This window comes from Salvelinus sp. IW2-2015, linkage group LG4p, assembly GCF_002910315.2.
Source record: "Salvelinus sp. IW2-2015 linkage group LG4p, ASM291031v2, whole genome shotgun sequence".
Lineage (NCBI taxonomy): Eukaryota > Metazoa > Chordata > Actinopteri > Salmoniformes > Salmonidae > Salvelinus > Salvelinus sp. IW2-2015.
This window is the reverse complement of record NC_036841.1, coordinates 23,189,736-23,207,811: the sequence shown is the minus strand read 5'-3', so window position 1 is coordinate 23,207,811 and position 18,076 is coordinate 23,189,736. Positions and strand designations below refer to the sequence as shown.

Sequence of the window (18,076 nt, the reverse complement as noted above, 5' to 3'; positions counted from 1 at the left end):
CACTTCCTGTATGGAAGTTTGCTGCCAAATGAGTTCTGTTTTACTCACAGATATAATTCAAACAGTTTTAGAAACTTCAGAGTGTTTTCTATCCAATAGTAATAATAATATGCATATTGTATGATCTAGAACAGAGTACGACGCCATTTAAATTGGGCACGATTTTTTCCAAAGTGAAAACAGCGCCCCCCTATTGACAAGAAGTTTAAAAAAAAATGGGTCTCAAAATGGGCCTGAGGATCGCAGCCGGTATTTCTGTGCATTAAAATTGCCATCAATAAAATGTCAGTAGCTTATGCCTGCCCATACCATAACCCCACCGCCACCCTGGGGAACTCTGTTCACAACATTGAGATTAGCAAATCGCTCCCCCACATGACGCCATACACYTGGTCTGCGGTTATGAGGCCGGTTGGATGTACTGTCAAATTCTCTAAAACGATGTTGGAGGCGGCTTATGGTAGAGAAATTAATTCAGTTCCCTGGCAACAGCTCTGGTGGACATTCCTGTAGTCAGCATGCCAATTGCAAGTTCCCTCAAAACTTGAGACATCTGTGGCATTGTGGCCACCAATGCCTTTTATTGTCCCCAGCACAAGGTGCACCTGTGTAATGATCATGCTGTTTAATCAGCTTATTGATATGCCACACATCTCAGGTGGATTATCTTGGCAAAGGAGAAATGCTCAATAACTGGGACGTAAACAAATTTGTGCACAACATTTGAGAGAAATAAGCTTTTTGTGCATATGGAACATTTCTAGGATAGTTTATTTCAGCTCATGAAACATGGGACTAACACTTTACATGTTGCATTTATATTTTTGTTCAGTGTAGCCATCTCTTTAAGGATAGTGTTTTTCATTGGACTTGAAATAGCCTCCAGAGTGACCAAATGTCACATATTACACAATGTCCCCCCACTCCCTGCCTGCCCTGAAGTGACACAGAGTTGACACTGTCCTGTCTAAGGGTTGGGTTGATAGTGTGTCACAGCACATCTGTGTAGAATGTCATAGCAACTTGTTTGGGACAACCACACACACATTTCCTACATTTCTCTCTCTCTCGTCCTTCTCTCCTTACTTTATCTCTGGCACACACACCTCCCTGTCTCAGTCTTCTACCCATCTGTTTCAGGTCTCCTTCCATCCTCTTTCTCATTCTCATCCTCTCTCCATCTCTCTCTCTCTCTGTGTCCAGGCTGTACCAGTGAAGCTGTCCCTGGATGCTTTGCTGCAGATGTCCAGTTGTCAGGTGCAGGACACCATGAGACAGCTGGGCTCTGAACCAGAGGAGTGCTCCCGACTCACTGCTGCCCTCTCCTGCCTAAAGAGTGCAAGTGAGACATGTTTTCTGTCATTAATAACAGTGCATATTGATGCTGTGTGCTCTGTAGTTTAGTACTGTTTGTAACTCTAACCTCTGACTCTGCTTATTGATGCTTTGTGCTCTGTAGTTTAGTACTGTTTGTAACTCTAACCTCTGACTCTGCTTATTGATGCTGTGTGCTCTGTAGTTTAGTACTGTTTGTAACTCTAACCTCTGACTTCTGCTTTAGGTGGGGACATCAGGGAAGACCCAGGAACCTGGATATCAGAGCCGCCCCGCCGTGACAGTAACACCTTACCTCCTCCGGACCGTCGCCCCTCCACCCCCACCACCCTACCCCGTGGCTCCATCCTCAGTCCGCATACCCACGCCCGTTCTGTCTCTGTGACTGTCGTACCCTGTGTGGATGATAAGGGGCATCAAGTCTACACAGGAGGCATGTCGGACGCTTTCCCCTCCTCGCCGCTGCTCCTCTCCAATTCCCCTCCCTCCAAGAGACGCGCCAAGCACCCTCCACGCATGTCCCCCTCCCGAAAATTGCTGCAACTCCCCTTCAATATCACCCTCACACGCAGCAAGAGCCACGAGTCACAGCTGGCCAACCGCATAGAAGAGCCAGTGCCCAACAACAAGTGGGTGTTTCTCTATTCTGTCGTCTTTAATTAAATTAAGGCAGCCATTTTTGTTTTCCTTTGTTGATTGAKCTAGCTATTTTGTGTTTTCTCTATTGAATATGAGTGGCAATTTTCATAGCAAGTGTGAGTGTTTGAGTTAAAACCTATGGAATGAGTTGGTTTCTCTGTGAATGATGTGTCTGTTCTCTGAGTGACCCACACAGCTAGCCCTCTCTTTGTTCTGCAGGGGTGGGAAGAAGAACAAGCTGCTCCTGAATATGCACATTAACAGTAGCAGTGGGAACGGGTGTGAAGACTCCACCCGGACCCCTGGCCCAGCCACCGCCCCCTACACCCTCCCAGGAACCCCTACGCTGCTGGAGCGTGAGTCCTGATGCCCCAGTGGAACCTGGGAACTCTGCCTTTCTGTTTCCCTCTCTACTTGATTGGAACTACATCACTTTTCTCCTTTTTCTTTATCCCACTCTTTGTTTCTCTATCTCTCTTCCTCCGCCTCCCACTTTCTAGCTCCTGTCCTCTGTTCCCCTTTCTGTCTAGTTCCTCTCACACTCCCTCTCTCTCTCATTCCCTTCCAGATAACCTAGCATTGCACCGGGGGTCTCCACAGATGATGAGGAGGGATATCGGCCTCTCTGTAACACACAGGTAGGACACATCATCAAGACCTGTGTCACACCATACTTACGTATCTATCGTTTAAGCCCTAGAGGCCCTCAGGGTCTTAGTGGCGTTTGTGATGGGACTGTGAAAAAAATACATCCCGGTTTTGAGCTCAGCGTTCCACCTTGGCACAGACCACGAACATTTCTTGCATCGGTCTGGTGAGAATGGCGTCTCAAGAATCGTAGAATTTGAGTTATGCAGACACTCAGCCAGACCAGTGTTTATCTGACTGGAAAGTGTGTATTAATTCATTTTGATATTGCGTGAAAGTTTTGGGAAAATTCCAATGAAAACCATTTGGGATATGACAGAATTCCAACACACTTCTCTTGAACATCCTAGTTTGTCCACTACCCAGTAGGCAACTCCAACATTAGAAGCTGTGATATAACTGAAATATATTCATGCTTTGCTCTCTCTCCTTCTAAGGTTTTCAACCAAATCCTGGCTCTCACAGACATGCCAGGTGTGTCAAAAGAACATGATGTTTGGTGTTAAATGCAAACACTGCAAGTAAGAAGAAGCCTTCTATACATCGCCGCTTTCATTTGTTCACAAGTCATTCTTTGCTCCTCTGCGAACTACTGTCTCCTCTGCTTCCAGGTTAAAGTGCCATAACAAATGTACCAAAGAAGCCTTTCCCTGCAGGATATCTTTTCTCCCACGTAAGACCTGGTCCATTCCTGCATACAAAACGGCAAAAAATGCACACTGTAATGATCCTTTTCCCGGTACATCCCAAGAATGTAAATTTAGTGCTGAGTCATTGTTCCCTATATTTCAGTCCCGCAAATCCGCCGGGCAGAATCCGTACCGTCAGATATCAATAATCAAATTGACCGTACGGCAGAGTTACCAATCCAGTTTGGCACTTTACCTAAGGTGCTAACCAAAAAGGTAGATTTTTTTTTTTAGCATACGTGTGTATGTGTATTAATAGTAATGTCACCATACATGGAATCTCTAATTTGTCCTGAACCTTAATTTATGAAACCTTTCTGTTGAAAACCCTCTCTCTCAGGACTACCCTCCCATGCTGGGCCAGATGGATTCCAGCAGTAACCCCTCCTCCACCACTTCCTCTACACCCTCATCGCCCACCCCCTTCCAGCAGAGCAACCCCCCCAGCGTCACCGCCACACCGCCCGCCAATCCCTCGCCCAGACCCCAGGGGCCCCGAGACAGCCGATTCCACTTCCCAGGTCCTCACAATGACAGGCCCTTACAGGCCCAAGCGCTCTTTACAGGCCCAAGCGCTCTTTACAGGCCCAAGCGCTCTTTACAGGCCCAAGCGCTCTTTACAGGCCCAAGCGCTCTCTAGATTCCTACCCTGTTCCACTAACATTTCACTCCAAAGCAACACTTCTCCAGTATCTCTCACAGGCATCCACCCCAAAGACTCTAGATTCCCACTGTGTTCATCTCAATCACAACGCTTAACTCCACATCTACCCTAAGCCAGTAATAGCACATCTCTAATCATATTCCAATTCCTGATTACACTTCATTTGCTATTTTACCACTAATCATATAATATATCCTATTATAACATCTCCTTAACTGCTTGTGGCTTATCTAACCCAATCATATCGCTCTCTCCTCTCTATTTTCCTCTGGTGGTTGTTTCTCCTCTTGTCCTTTAGCTGGCTGTTATTCACAACCTAGACAACAGTTTATCTTCCCTGGTGAGTTAACAATGCGTTAACACCGCTCCCTCCCTGTGTGTCCTGTAGTCCTGCCCAACTAGTACAGTACCATCCCCTTATCATGTTCCCTCTCTCCCCATGTTGCTTTGCTGCAGTGGCTTACTATGACTCATGCTATGTTGTGGGAGGGGTCATGGGGGGTTGGTGTCACCTTGGGCACTGCTGCAATGGCATGTTGTAGTCTGCCACTGTAGTTTATGACAAGCTTATAGCAGAGCCATCATATTACATGCTGATAGCTTTGGCTTTTATAGTGCATGCCTGCCCTCTGGTAGACAAAGAGGTGAACTGACTGACTGTGCTGCTTGGCGCTGTGCATGGTTTGACAGAGTTAGAGGCAGCCATCACAATTTAGAGGATGCATGCTCTGAAGTGAAGTGAAGACAGATAGGGTTAGTTAAATAATAGTTTTACTATGAATCAGATATTTGTGTTATTTTGCTCAACATCCTCATTGTCCCACACACAGATGTTTCCTCTTCACCATATCCTGTTGGACTACACTCTGAAGGCCACCATGACACTGGGTAAGAGGCAACAGCTTAGAGTCCGAGTAAAGACCATTTAAAATGCTGTGGTTTTTCACCCACATTGTCTACTGTAAGTCCCACCATAGTTTACCATAGTTTCTACTAGACAGGGTTACATTAAAATTAGGAACTGCTGTTTATGGTGATGTTTGTCCCCACAGAGACACACAGCAACTGGCACAATCAGAACCTCCATGTCAAGGACAGGAATGTGGAGCGGTAAGTACCTAAAATCCCTGGTGGCAGAAAAATAATAATAATAATAACAATGTATTAATTACATTTGAAAAGCACTTTTCATTATACAATAATAATCTTAAAAACAAATACAGTGGGGCAAAAAAGTATTTAGTCAGCCACCAATTGTGCAAGTTCTCCCACTTAAAAAGATGAGAGGCCTGTAATTTTCATCATAGGTACACTTCAACTATGACAGACAAAATGAGGAAAAGAAATCCAGAAAATCACATTGTAGGATTTTTAATGAATTTATTTGCAAATTATGGTGGAAAATAAGGTCTGACAGGTAGGTGGGTCAGATGCCATTCAAGGTTTTTCAGAGGAGGTGGAGAATGTTATAGTCAATTATTTGAGGAACAGGTAGCCAATGAAGCTCAGCAAGGATGGGGGGGGTGTGGGCAGACTTTTTAYTTTGTCAAGAGCTGCGTTCCCATTATCAATTCTGGAGAAAATGAATACATGGATTAGCTTTTCTGCATCAGATGTTGTGAGAGAGGGTCTTAGGCGGGAGATGTTCTTCAGGTGAAAGAATGGTGTTTAACAGACTAATGTGGGCATTGAAGGAGAGAGCAGGGTCAGATTTCACACCCAAATGAGTGATGACTGATGAGAGTGGGATGATGTGGCTGTCTATGGCAGGGCGGATGCTGTAGGGTGGATGCTGCAGGAGTTGATCTGCTGGGGGCTGTCTATCAGCATTGCCTTTGTCTTGCTGCTGTTGAGTTGGAAGAAGTTGTTCTGCTTTTAAGATTTGACCTCTTCCAGACAGTTGGACAAAGTTGACAGAGCAGATGTTGAGTCAGGCTTTGTTTTAATGTACATCTGTGTGTCGTCTGCATAGCAGTGCAATTGGACACTGCTGTCTGAAGATCTGGCCAAGTGGGAGCATGTAGAGCAGGAAGAGGGTAGGTGCTAACACCGACCCTTGTGGGACACCGCAGGCTATGGCGGACTCCTCTGATCTTGCCTCACTGAGGGTGACATTCTGCTTGCGGTTAGAGAGGTAGGAGTTAAACCAGTTTAGTGCAGTCCCACAGATTGGCAGTGTGCTCTCTGAGGCGCTCCAGTAGAATGGTGTGATCTACTGTGTCAAAAGCAGCACTGAGGTCCAGAAGAATCAAGATGGTGGGGGATCCTGTATCTGCAGCCATGAGCAGGTCATTTATAACCTTCACCAGGGCTGTCTCAGTACTGTGCAAGGACCTAAAGCCAGACTGGTGAGCTTCAGAAAGCTGGTTAGCACTGATGTGTGAGTGAAGCTGAGTTGCCACTATCTTTTCCAGGACTTTAGATAAAAATGGGAGGTTGGAAATAGGCCTGTAGTTTGAGATGAGGTCTTGGTTTCTTGAGCAAGGGGGTGATGGCAGCGATGTTGAACAGTGATGGCACCTGCCCAGTGTGGAGAGAATTGTTGAACAGGTTGAAAGCAGCTGAGCATGTTTTGAACATTGATGTTACAATAGGGTCATGGGGGCCACCGGTATTCTTCACTTTTTAGATATGTGTGGTGGGGTAGGAGCTAGAGTGGGGTTGAGGTTGGAGGATACAATGTTGTGTCCAATGGTGTTGATTTTAGCCTTGAAGAACTCAACAAATTGGTTGCATTGTTCGGTAGTTGCTGAGGAAGTGAAATAGAAGACGGTTCCATGTTTTGCAATGGGGAAATCACCCAGCAGCATTTACCTGATCAAGTGAGAGTTCTCTAGTCGAGTTAATTATGTGGTGCAATGATACTGGTACGATCATTTTACCATATAGAAAACTTAATAAAAGGCTGGTTCTCTATTTCTCTAAGGAGATGGCGCCGGAGGAGATGGCTGCCGTTTTTTTACAGTCCCCTAACCAGTTGTGCTATTGTGTGTGTTTTTTCGCGTTATTTGTAACTTGTTTTGTACATAATGTTTCTGCCACCATCTCTTATAACCGAAAAGAGCATCTAGATATCAGGACAGCGATTACTCACCTCGTACTGGAAGAAGATTTTTTCTTTAATGAGTCGGTCGCAAAGGATTTTCTCCAGACACCCGACAAGGRCCTCATCCTCGTCATTTGCAGGAGAAAGAGACGGAGATATCGGGGACGTAGGTCTGGGTGCTTGTAAGGATCCGACAGCGAGTGGGTAATCTGCCTTTACTATCGGTCCTATTAGGCAACGTACAATCATTAGATAAAATGATTAAAAACTGTAATATCTTATTTTTCACCGAGTGGTGGCTGAACGACGACATGAGTAACATACAGCTGGTGGGTTTTACGCTTTTTCGGGGTGCGGTCTATGTATATTTGTAAACAACAGCTGGTGCACGAAATCTAAGGAAATCGAGGTTTTGCACACCTGAGGTAGAGTATCTCATGACAAGCTGTAGACCTCCCCTACCAAGAGAGTTTTCATCTATATTCTTCGTAGCTGTCTATTTACCACCACATACTGGCACTAAGACTGCACCCAATGAGCTGTATACGGCCATAAGCAGACTTTAATGCAGGGAAACCTAAATCCGTTTCCCCTCATTTCTACTATGGTAAATGGGTAAATGGGTGGTAAATGGGGAAAAAACAGAGGGGGAAAAAACTCTAGACCACCTTTACTCCACACACAGACGCATACAAAGCTCTCCCTCGCCTCGCTATCCACCAGATTCCTGCTGATAAGCAAAAACTAAAGCAGGAAGCACCAGTGACTCGGTCAATAAAAAAGTGGTCAGATGAAGCAGATGCTAAGCTACAGGACTGTTTTGCTAGCACAGACTGGAATATGTTCCTGGATTCTTCCAATGGCATTGAGGAATACACCACATCAGTCACAGGCTTTATCAATAAGTGCTTCGATGATGTCGTCCCCACAGTGACTGTACGTACATACCCCAACCAGAAGCCGTGGATTACAGGCAACATCCTCACTGAGCTAAAGTGTACAGCTACCATTTTCAAGGAGTGGGACTCTAACCCGGAAGCTTATAAGAAATCCCGCTATGCCTTCCGACAAACCATCAAACAATCAAAGCGTCAATACAGGACTAAGATTGAATCGTACTACACCGGCTCCGATGCTCGTCGGATGTGGCAGGGCTTGCAAACTATTACAGACTACAAAGGGACGCACAGCCGCGAGCTGCCCAGTGACACGAGCCTACCAGASGAGCTAAACTACTTCTATGATCGCTTCGAGGCAAGCAACACTGAAACATTCATGAGAGCATCAGCTATTCCGGACGACTGTGTGATCACGCTCCCCGTAGCCGATGTGAGTAAGACCTTTAAACAGGTCAACATTCACAAGGCCGCAGAGCCAGACGGATTACCAGGACGTGTACTCCGAGCATGCGCTGACCAACTGGCAAGTGTCTTCACTGACATTTTCAACCTCTCCCTGTCTGAGTCTGTAATACTAACATGTTTCAAGCAGACCACTATAGTCCCTGTGCCCAAGAACACTAAGGTAACCTGCCTAAATGACTACCGACCCGTAGCACTCACGTCTATGGCCATGAAGTGCTTTAAAAGGCTGGTCATGGCTCACATCAACACTATTATCCCAAAACCCTAGACCCACTCCAATTTGCATACCACCTCAACAGATCCACAGATGATGCAATCTCTATTGCACTCCACACTGGCTTTCCCACCTGAACATTTACATTTACATTTAAGTCATTTAGCAGACGCTCTTATCCAGAGCGACTTACAAATTGGACAAAAGGAACACCTATGAGAATGCTATTCATTGACTAAATCTCAGCGTTCAACACCATAGTGCCCTTCAAGCTCCACTAAGCTAAGGACCCTGGGACTAAACACCTCTCTCTGCAACTGGATCCTGGACTTCCTCACGGGCCGCCCCCAGGTGGTAACCCCAGGTGGTAAGTGTAGGTAACAATACATCCGCCACGCTGATCCTCAACACGAGGGCCCCTCAGGGGTGCGTGCTCAGTCCCCTCCTGTACTCCCTGTTCACTCATGAATGCATGGCCAGGCACGACTCCAACACCATCATTAAGTTTGCTGATGACACAACAGTGGTAGGTTTGATCACCGGCAAGGATGAGACAGCCTATAGGGAGGAGGTCAGAGACCTGGACAACAACCTCTCCCTCAACGTGATCAAGACAAAGGAGATGATTGTGGACTACAGYAATAGGAGAACCAAGCACGCCCCCATTCTCATCGACAGGGCTGTAGTGGAGCAGGTTGAGCGCTTCAAGTTCCTTGGTGTCCACATCACCAACAAACTAACATGGTCCAAGCACACCAAGACAGTCATGAAGAGGGCACGACAAAACCTATTCCCCCTCAAGATTCTGAAAAGATTTGGCATGGGTCCTCAGATCCTCAAAAGCTTCTACAGCTGCACCATCGAGAGCATTCTGACTGGTTGCATCACTGCCTGTTATGGCAACTGCTCGACCTCCGACCGCAAGGCACTACAAAGGGTAGTGCGTAAGGCCCAGTACATTACTGGGGCCAAGCTTCCTGCCATCCAGGACCTCTATACCAGGCGGTGTCAGAGGAAGGCCCTAAAAATTGTCAAAGACTCCAGCCACCCTAGTCATAGACTGTTCTGTCTGCTACCATACGGCAAGCGGTATCGCCATGTCTAGATCCAAAAGACTTAACAGCTTCTACCTCAAGCAATAAGACTCCTGAACAGCTAATCAAATGGCTACCCAGACTTTTTGCATTGCCCTCCCCCCACTCCCCTCTTTTACGCTCTGTACCGGTACCCACTGTATATAGCTTCGCTGTTGTTATTTTACTGCTGCTCTTTAATTATTTGTAKCTTTTATTTTTTATTTAACACATATTTTTCTTAGAACTGCATTGTTGGTTAAGGGCTTGTGAGTGAGCATTTCACTGTGACAAATACAAATGTTATTTTATTTTATTTGGATTTCAGTTTTTATTCCAATCTCTCTAACTGTGCTGTTGTGAGCAAATAAACCAGCAAAAAAATCTAACAGACTTCTGAAACTGATTTCCAGAAATCTCAATCTGCAATTGATTGAATATCCCCCTGATTGTATGTTTTGTTTGAGTTGACATGACACAATTTGTGCCTGCTTTGTCTCTGTGTATTCAGGAAGAGGAGGAATACCCAGGAGAGGAGGATGAGGGAAACGGTAGCAGGGAGGGCAGAGAGAAGGGCCACTCAAACGGAGAGTGTGGTGGGGACGAGATAGAGGACCTGCCCAGCTACCGGGGCCGACTGGCTGGTGGCCAATGGAGGGGGCCCATCTCCCGTAAGGCCAGCCAGACCAGCGTATATCTGCAGGAGTGGGACATCCCCTATGAGCAGCTGGAGCTGGGGGAGCTCATTGGCAAGGTGAATGACTCCAGCTTTACATAGTGGTAATTATGCACTCGGTGGTCAGTTTATTAGGTACACCTACCCATTCACGAAAATGGTTCGCTCCTACAGACAGTGAGTCATGTTGCCATGGCTTGCTATATAATACAGGCAGACAGGCATTGAGGCATTAGGTTACTGTTCGATTGAAAGTTAGAATGGGCAAACCGAGTGACTAAAGTGTCTTTGAGCGTGGTATGACCATCGGTGCCAGGCGCGTTGGTTCCAATATCTCAGAAATGGCCGGCCTCCTGGGGTTTTCACGTAAAACAGTGTCTAGGGTTTACCAAGAATGGTGGGACAAACAAAAAACATCCAGTCAGTGGCAGTCCTGTGGATGAAAACAGCTTGTTGATGAGAGAGGGCGAAGGAGAATGGCAAGAATCGTGCAAGCTAACAGGCAGGCCACAAACAGGCAAATAAATAACGGTGCTGTACAACAGTGGTGTGCAGAACAGCATCTCAGAAAGCACAACTCGTTGGTCCTTGTCATGGATGGGCTATTGCAGCAGACCACCACACCGGATTCCAGTCCTATCAGCTAAAAAGAAGAAGAGGTTCCAGTGTGCACATGATCACCAACACTGGACAATTGAGGAGTAGAAAAACATTGCCTGGTCCGACGAATCCCGGTTCCTGTTGTGTCATGCTGAGTCCAAGGCCCCATCCTGCCTGGTGTCAACAGTACAGGCTGATGGCGGTGGTGTAATGGTGTGGGGAATGTTTTCCCGGCGCACGTTAGGTCCTATGCTACCAATTTTGCAATGTTGGAACACCACAGCGTCTGAACATTGTGGCATCCCTTCATGGCTACAGAGGTGTCTGACCCGGTGCTAGATGGATGTACCTAATAAACTGGCCAATAAGTGTATATGACAACAGCTGTATCTACACAGAGGTGGGGTAGTAGGGCTCATATTCAAAGTCAATTGGTATCTGCATGTCTCCTTAAAAAAAAAGGCCAATGGACTAAATTAGAGTTCCTTGAATAGGAACTGAAAAAAATAGCTAATAACACAAGTACCCATACATACTTCCCTATTCCAGGGCCGTTGGGGGAAGGTTCATAAGGGSCGCTGGCATGGAGAGGTGGCCATTCGGCTGCTGGAGATAGATGGTAATAACCAGGACCACCTGAAGCTGTTTAAGAAGGAAGTGATGAACTACAGACAGACCCGCCACGAGAACGTGGTCCTCTTCATGGGGGCCTGCATGGCCCCGCCACACCTCGCCATCATCACCAGGTTAGGGGGAGGGAAGTGGGAAAGGGAGGTGGGGATGTTTAGGGGAGTTGAYCAGGGAAAAGCTGGAACCCTTGAATCAATCTATGAGAGGTATTAAATGTGTCTTGGTTTAACAAATGAGGAAACCAGGAAAGGCTTTGTTTTGACATTTCCTCTTGTTTTCTCTCAGTTTCTGCAAAGGTCGGACACTATTCTCTGTTGTAAGAGATGCCAAGAACACGCTAGACATCAACAAGACAAGGCAGATCGCTCAGGAAATTGTTAAGGTGTGGTACTACTCAACTTCTCTTGAATTGTAAGTACATTGTAAGCAGCTTACTCTTCCTTTCACTGAAAGTGACTAAACTCTGACCTCTTCCTCAGGGTATGGGCTACCTTCACGCTAAAGGAATCGTTCACAAGGACCTGAAGTCCAAGAATGTGTTCTATGACACAAACAAAGTGGTAATCACAGACTTTGGCCTTTTTGGAATGTCCGGAGTGGTACAAGAGTACCACAAGAGGTAAGCAAAAAYAAACGTTGTCAAAAGTTAAACACACTAGCCTCCCAAGTGGCYCAGCTGTCTAAGGCGCTGCATCGTAGTGCTAGCTGTGTTACTACAGATCCTGGTTCAATTCCGGGCTGTGTTGCAGCCAGCCACAACCGGGTTAGGGCATCGCGCTCTAGCGACTCCTGTGGCGGGCCGGGTGCATGCACGCTGATGCGGTTGCCAGGTGTACTTTGTTTCCTCCGACACATTGGTGTGGCTGGCTTCCGGGTTAAACGGGCCTTGTGTCAAGAAGTAGTGCGGCTTGGTTGGGTTGTGTTTCGGAGGACGCATGGCTCTCGACCTCCGCCTCTCCTTAGTCCATACGGGAGTTGCAGCGATGTGACAAGACTGTAACTACCAATTGGATATGACAAAATTGGGGAGAAAAGGGGGTACAAAAAAAATCTATATATAAAAAATAATATAAAAAAAATTGTTAAACACACTGAGGAGTATACTTCTACACCTTTTCAGTCCAGATGAAGGATCAAAAATGTATGTTTGTCCATCTGTGGTTGTCTGTGTGTGTGTCTAGGCAAGAGAATGAGCTGAGGCTCCCTCATGGCTGGATCTACTACCTGGCCCCTGAGATCGTCCGCAGGATGGGCACTGGGAACCATGAGGACCGCCTGCCTTTCTCCAATGCTGCAGACGTCTATGCCTTTGGGTACACACAACTTCATCTCATCTTACATCCTGTCATAATAGTAATACTGCATTTATACTGAACAAAAATATAGATGCAACATGTTGGTCCCATGTTTCATGAGCTGAAATAAAAGATCCCAGACATTTTTCATACCCACAAAAAGCTTATTTCTCTCAAATTTTGTGCACAAATGTGTTTACATCCCTGTTAGTGAGCCTTTCTCTGCCAAGATAATCCATCCACCTGACAGGTGTGGCATATCGAGAAGCTGATTAAACAGCATGATCATTACACAGGTGCACCTTGTGTCGGGGACAATAAAATGCCACTCTAAAATGTGCAGTTTTGTCACACAACCCAATGCCACAGATGCCTGAAGTTTTGAGTGAGCGTGCCATTGGCATGCTGACTGCAGGAATGTCCAACAGAGCTGTTGCCAGAGAATGGAATGTTCTTTTCTGTACCATAAGCCGCCTCCAACGTAATTTTAGAGAATTTGGCAGTGCATCCAACCGGCCTCACAGCCGCGGAACTGTAACCACGCCAGCCCAGGACCTCCACATCCGTCTCCTTCACCTGTGGGATCATCTGATGGGGGGGGGGCTGCTGAGGAGTATTTCTGTCTGTATCATTGAAATTGTTGCATGTTGCATTTATATTTTTGTACAGTATACTTAAATATAGGACATCTGAATGTTTTAAAAAGAAAATGTGGGCGATACATACATAAATAGGCTGAAATGTGGCTCCCCATGAAATGAATGTGTGTATGCTGTTTGTATACAGGGTTAAGACTGAGGGGCTAACCATACAGTATATTTCACCCCCAGCACCATTTGGTACGAGCTGCAGGCCCGTGGCTGGCCACTCACCAACCAGCCGGCAGAGGCCACCATCTGGCAGGTGGGCAGRGGAGAGGGCATCAAGAAGGTCCTGGCAAAGGTCAGCCTGGGCAAGGAGGTTACGGTAAGGTCAAAGAGCAGTGTGATGTCCTCTGGGAAGCTTAGTGTACTGTATTGACATGATAATAAACCAAACAATATTATTCTCAGTGTGCGAGTGATATAAAACAGACTGACATTGTACTACCAGAGCCAAAACGTTTGGATGGATTATCATCTACTGTACATTGTGTTTATAGCCATAAGGATGGATGTGGGATTAGATAAATACCCCCTCCCTCCTGTCCTGTAGGAGATACTGTCTGCCTGTTGGTCCTTCAAGCCAAAAGAGCGTCCCTCCTTCACCCAGTTGACTGACATGCTGGAAAAGCTGCCGAAGCTCAACCGCAGGCTTTCCCACCCAGGACACTTCTGGAAGTCAGCCGAGTATGTATCCTAAAGACCAGGATTCCATTTGAGATATACTGAATGTACTCACTATATATATATATATATATATATATATATATATATATATTACTTCTCCTACGTCTATGGGGATGCCACTCTGATGGTTTTGGGCTCTCTCATGGCTGGATGTACCTGTTGATCCCTGTCCCTCCAGTGATGTCACATTAGATGGAGCTGGGAGAACAGGAGGTGTTGATATGACTGTGTGAATAAGAATGTGTTTATGGTGGAGGGGTGTAGCCATCCGACAAACCTGGGCCTACTGTATGTTTTTTTTGTAGGACCTTTGATTTAAATAACTAAAATGGATGAATGTGATGCAAATTACCAGCTTTATACAGTGAGAAGAAATGTTGTCTTTAATAGGGAATTCTTGCAAAAAAAATATTTTTAAGTAAAAGTTGAACAGGACAAAAGGTTTAATAGCCTGTTGAAACTGTTTGGTTTGTGACTGTTCATTTCAGAGCTGATAGTTTTGAATGCCTAAATCTGTCCATGTTTTAAAAGAGAGTATACTTTATAATAGCACCACCCCCTACCCCTCTCCCTGTCTCCATGCTGTCCATCTCTGTGGGCAGTGATTGGAGGCTTGAGTGTCCCACCTCTCCTGTGTCCCCCCTTCTGTGAATATTTCTGTCATACCTCTCTTGTCATCTCTGTTTGGGTCTCACTCCCTCCCTCTCGCTCTTCCTCTCTGGGCGCCGCTGCTCTCTCCTGGATGACCACTGACTGACTCCACCTGTTCCTGCTCCACTTCACCCTCCCTGTCTCCCTTGGACCCCTCCTCCTCCACCTCCTCTTTACTTCCACCCCCCTCAAACATCAACTCTTGTTTCCCCATATTATTTTTTTRCCCTCCTCCACTCCTCTCCTTGATCTATCCCATTATCTTTCTTCTTCTCTCCTTACTCTCCGTGTGAAGGCCCTGGGTTCATCATCATTGCCTGCGGGACCATTGCAGTCAGGGTCTGCAGTCTCACTGCCCCTACATATACAAATAACATATATCTCAGTGACAACCGGTGCTGATCAATCCATAGGAATAGCCTGTTTGGTATTAGATTCAGAGGATTTCAGAGGAATGGACAACCCAGCAGAATGGCTGGTATCACAGCCAATAGTGCCACCAATATATAGTCATGTATCTTTGCCAACTTGCTAAATGTACCATAATGCACTGCCTGYGTTGTTTGTTAGTTTGTTGTTCTTTGCCTAACTTCAGTTTGTGTATTGACATTTTGGTGCTAGTAGTGGCTAATGCAAACAGTCAAGTCTAACCACTTGCTTTCTTTCAATTTTCCTCTCTCCTCTTTTTTCCTCTCTATTTCTCGCTCTCTCTCATCCTACAAGTCGCTCTGGATAAGAGCGTCTGCTAAATGACTTAAATGTTAAATGTACAACTTAGGTTGTAGCCTTCAGTATGCAAGACGAAGTAATAATGTAAGATGTTGACTTGCCTCTTGTGCACTCTTTGTGTGCCTGTGTCAGCATGCTTGTTTGGTTGGTTGCTGAATGTAATGTGCTGGACAACCACAGATTAACCCCGTGAAAGACTGCAGTGATTGAATGTTAGCAGTGATAACACAAAGATAAATGTATCCGATATATAAATATAGATAGAATTGTTTTATTTAATGTACAGATAACATTTATTTTATGTGTACAAAGTTTTTACATTACATTATAGGTACTTCACATCTAATTATGTAGAGCTTTAAAACATTTTTCCCTCAAAACACTGTGTAAACAAATTGTACATTACTTAAAGATGGGTTGTTGTTTTTTATGTCATAAGAATGTATATTTTTGTACAGATTGTGGCTACACTCAAGGTGTTTCTGGTTTCTTCAGTGAAAGACGATAAAACTAAACTCACATCATTTGGTTCTGTGTCTTGTTGTGGAATGCTGACAACAGTTTGAATGTATGATCAGTTGGATAAAAAAGGTATCACTTTACATTAAGGATTTAAGCAGCTAAATTACAAGCACACTTTCCACTAGACACCATTTATACAGTTGATTTATCTCCAAGTGTTTGATTTGATTTAAAGGGGCAATCCGGGATTCAAAACGTTGATTGACCTTAAATATGGGTGTCACTGACTCACCAGTTCCCAGGAGAGAGAGGAGGGTGCAGAGAACAGACATGTTCATGATGACCGAGACAATGGTGGTCCCAATACACTTCTGCTACTGATATGCAGGATTACATCAAAAAGTGTGTTGTAAAATATACAGTATGTGCAAAATGTCAGTACAAAGTAGTACATGGTTATTTCTCTTCTAGAACATTTTGAGACAAATAAAAATAAATGTGAGGCTATTTGTGGCATTATTACTAAAATACCAAAAATATAAAGATTGTCACCGAATCCAGGAGAGACAAATGGAAGTGCCTCCTTATCAGAAAGTTCAGATTTCTTCTCACTCAAAACGTCCATATATACTGAACAAAAATATAAACGCAATATGCAAAAATGTAAATGATTTTACTGAGTTAGAGTTTATATAAGGAAATCAGTCAATTAAATAATCTATGGATTTCACATGACTGGGAGCTATGGGTGCAGCCATGTGTGGGCCTGGGAGGGCATAGGCCCACCCACCCACCGGGGAGCTGGCCCAGCCAATCAGAATTGGATTTCCCCCCACAAAAGGGCTTTATTACTGACAGAAATACTCCTCAGTTTCATAATCTGTCCAGGTGGCTGGTCTCAGATGACCCTGCAGGTGAAGAAGCAGGATGTGAAGGTCCTGGGCTGGCGTGGTTACACGTGATCTGCGGTTGTGAGGCCGGTTGGACTTACTGTCAAATTCTCATTGGAAGTGACATTGGAAGTGGCTTATGGTAGAGAAATTACATTCAAATTATGGTAGAGAAATTACATTCAATTATCTGGCAACAGCTCTGGTGGACCTTCCTGCAGTCAGCATGCCAATTGCACACTCCCTCAAAACTTGAGACATCTGTTGCACTGTGTTATGTGACAAAACTACACATTTTAGAGTGGCCTTTTTTATTGTCCCCAGCAAAAGATGCACCTGTGTAACGATCATGCGGTTTAATCAGCTTCTTGATATGCCACACCTGTCCTGTGGATGGATTATCTTGGCAAAGGAGAAATGCTCACTAACAAATTTGTGCACAAAGTTTGAGAGAAATAAGCATTTTGTGCATATGGAACATTTATGGGATCTTTAATTTCAGCTCATGAAACAAGGGACCAACGTTTTTATTTTTGTTCAGTGTAAATATAAATTTGGGGAAGTTCTGCTAGAGATATCATCTGCAAGTCATATTCCCTTGGTTTGTTGAAGATTTTGCAACACCAGTGATAATGATTTGTAATGTCAATTTTAGGGCATGACCTATGACATTGTTAACCTGTGCAGTATGCAACATTTTATCAGGACACTGGTGTTTGTACACACTTAAGGTGGCCACACTGACAGTAAACAAGCAACTTTTGCTTCAAATGGTGTTCAGTTTTTGTCCTTTCCCCAAAGGAAAAAGCTGACATAAAATCTATGATATGGTAGAAGACCATGTTTTAAAAGGTGTCTTACTGCTTGGCTAGAGCAAAAGCCTCCACCCTCACTGGCTCTCCCAGCCAGAGTAAGGGTTTACTGTAACATCTAACTTGGATGTGGGGCCCCTTAGTCATCATCCTGTTTGGAAATTGATCATGTGGTTCCAGTCATTGAAAGCACTCATGCTGCATTCGTATCCAAGTGGGAAGTGGGAAATGACCACATACGACTGGGAAAAATCCACTTGAACAACTCTCCCTCCAACTGTTAATTACTAGTGGCAAACTCATTTATCAGCTCCCACTTCTCCCACATGGT

The 18,076-nt window shown here is 45.0% G+C and overlaps 1 protein-coding gene across 2 annotated transcripts in view; it reads left to right on the top strand.

Annotated features, from left to right (window-relative positions):
- The window catches only part of LOC111960716 (kinase suppressor of Ras 1-like), a 54,955-nt gene extending 38,850 nt beyond the window's left edge, over nt 1–16,105 (top strand). For both annotated transcript variants that reach the window (XM_070438981.1, XM_070438988.1), the window contains 19 exons: nt 1,204–1,342; nt 1,562–1,964; nt 2,194–2,330; nt 2,543–2,612; nt 3,060–3,143; nt 3,234–3,295; nt 3,415–3,527; nt 3,652–3,832; nt 4,274–4,315; nt 4,806–4,863; nt 5,028–5,085; nt 10,184–10,426; nt 11,498–11,694; nt 11,864–11,960; nt 12,058–12,197; nt 12,760–12,891; nt 13,704–13,839; nt 14,068–14,201; nt 15,148–16,105. In XM_070438981.1, coding sequence (XP_070295082.1) covers nt 1,204–1,342; nt 1,562–1,964; nt 2,194–2,330; nt 2,543–2,612; nt 3,060–3,143; nt 3,234–3,295; nt 3,415–3,527; nt 3,652–3,832; nt 4,274–4,315; nt 4,806–4,863; nt 5,028–5,085; nt 10,184–10,426; nt 11,498–11,694; nt 11,864–11,960; nt 12,058–12,197; nt 12,760–12,891; nt 13,704–13,839; nt 14,068–14,201; nt 15,148–15,226 — 2,505 coding nt within the window. In that variant the 3' untranslated portion in view covers nt 15,227–16,105. The remainder of the gene's footprint in view (nt 1–1,203; nt 1,343–1,561; nt 1,965–2,193; nt 2,331–2,542; nt 2,613–3,059; nt 3,144–3,233; nt 3,296–3,414; nt 3,528–3,651; nt 3,833–4,273; nt 4,316–4,805; nt 4,864–5,027; nt 5,086–10,183; nt 10,427–11,497; nt 11,695–11,863; nt 11,961–12,057; nt 12,198–12,759; nt 12,892–13,703; nt 13,840–14,067; nt 14,202–15,147) is intronic.
- Nucleotides 16,106–18,076: the final 1,971 nt, after the last annotated feature.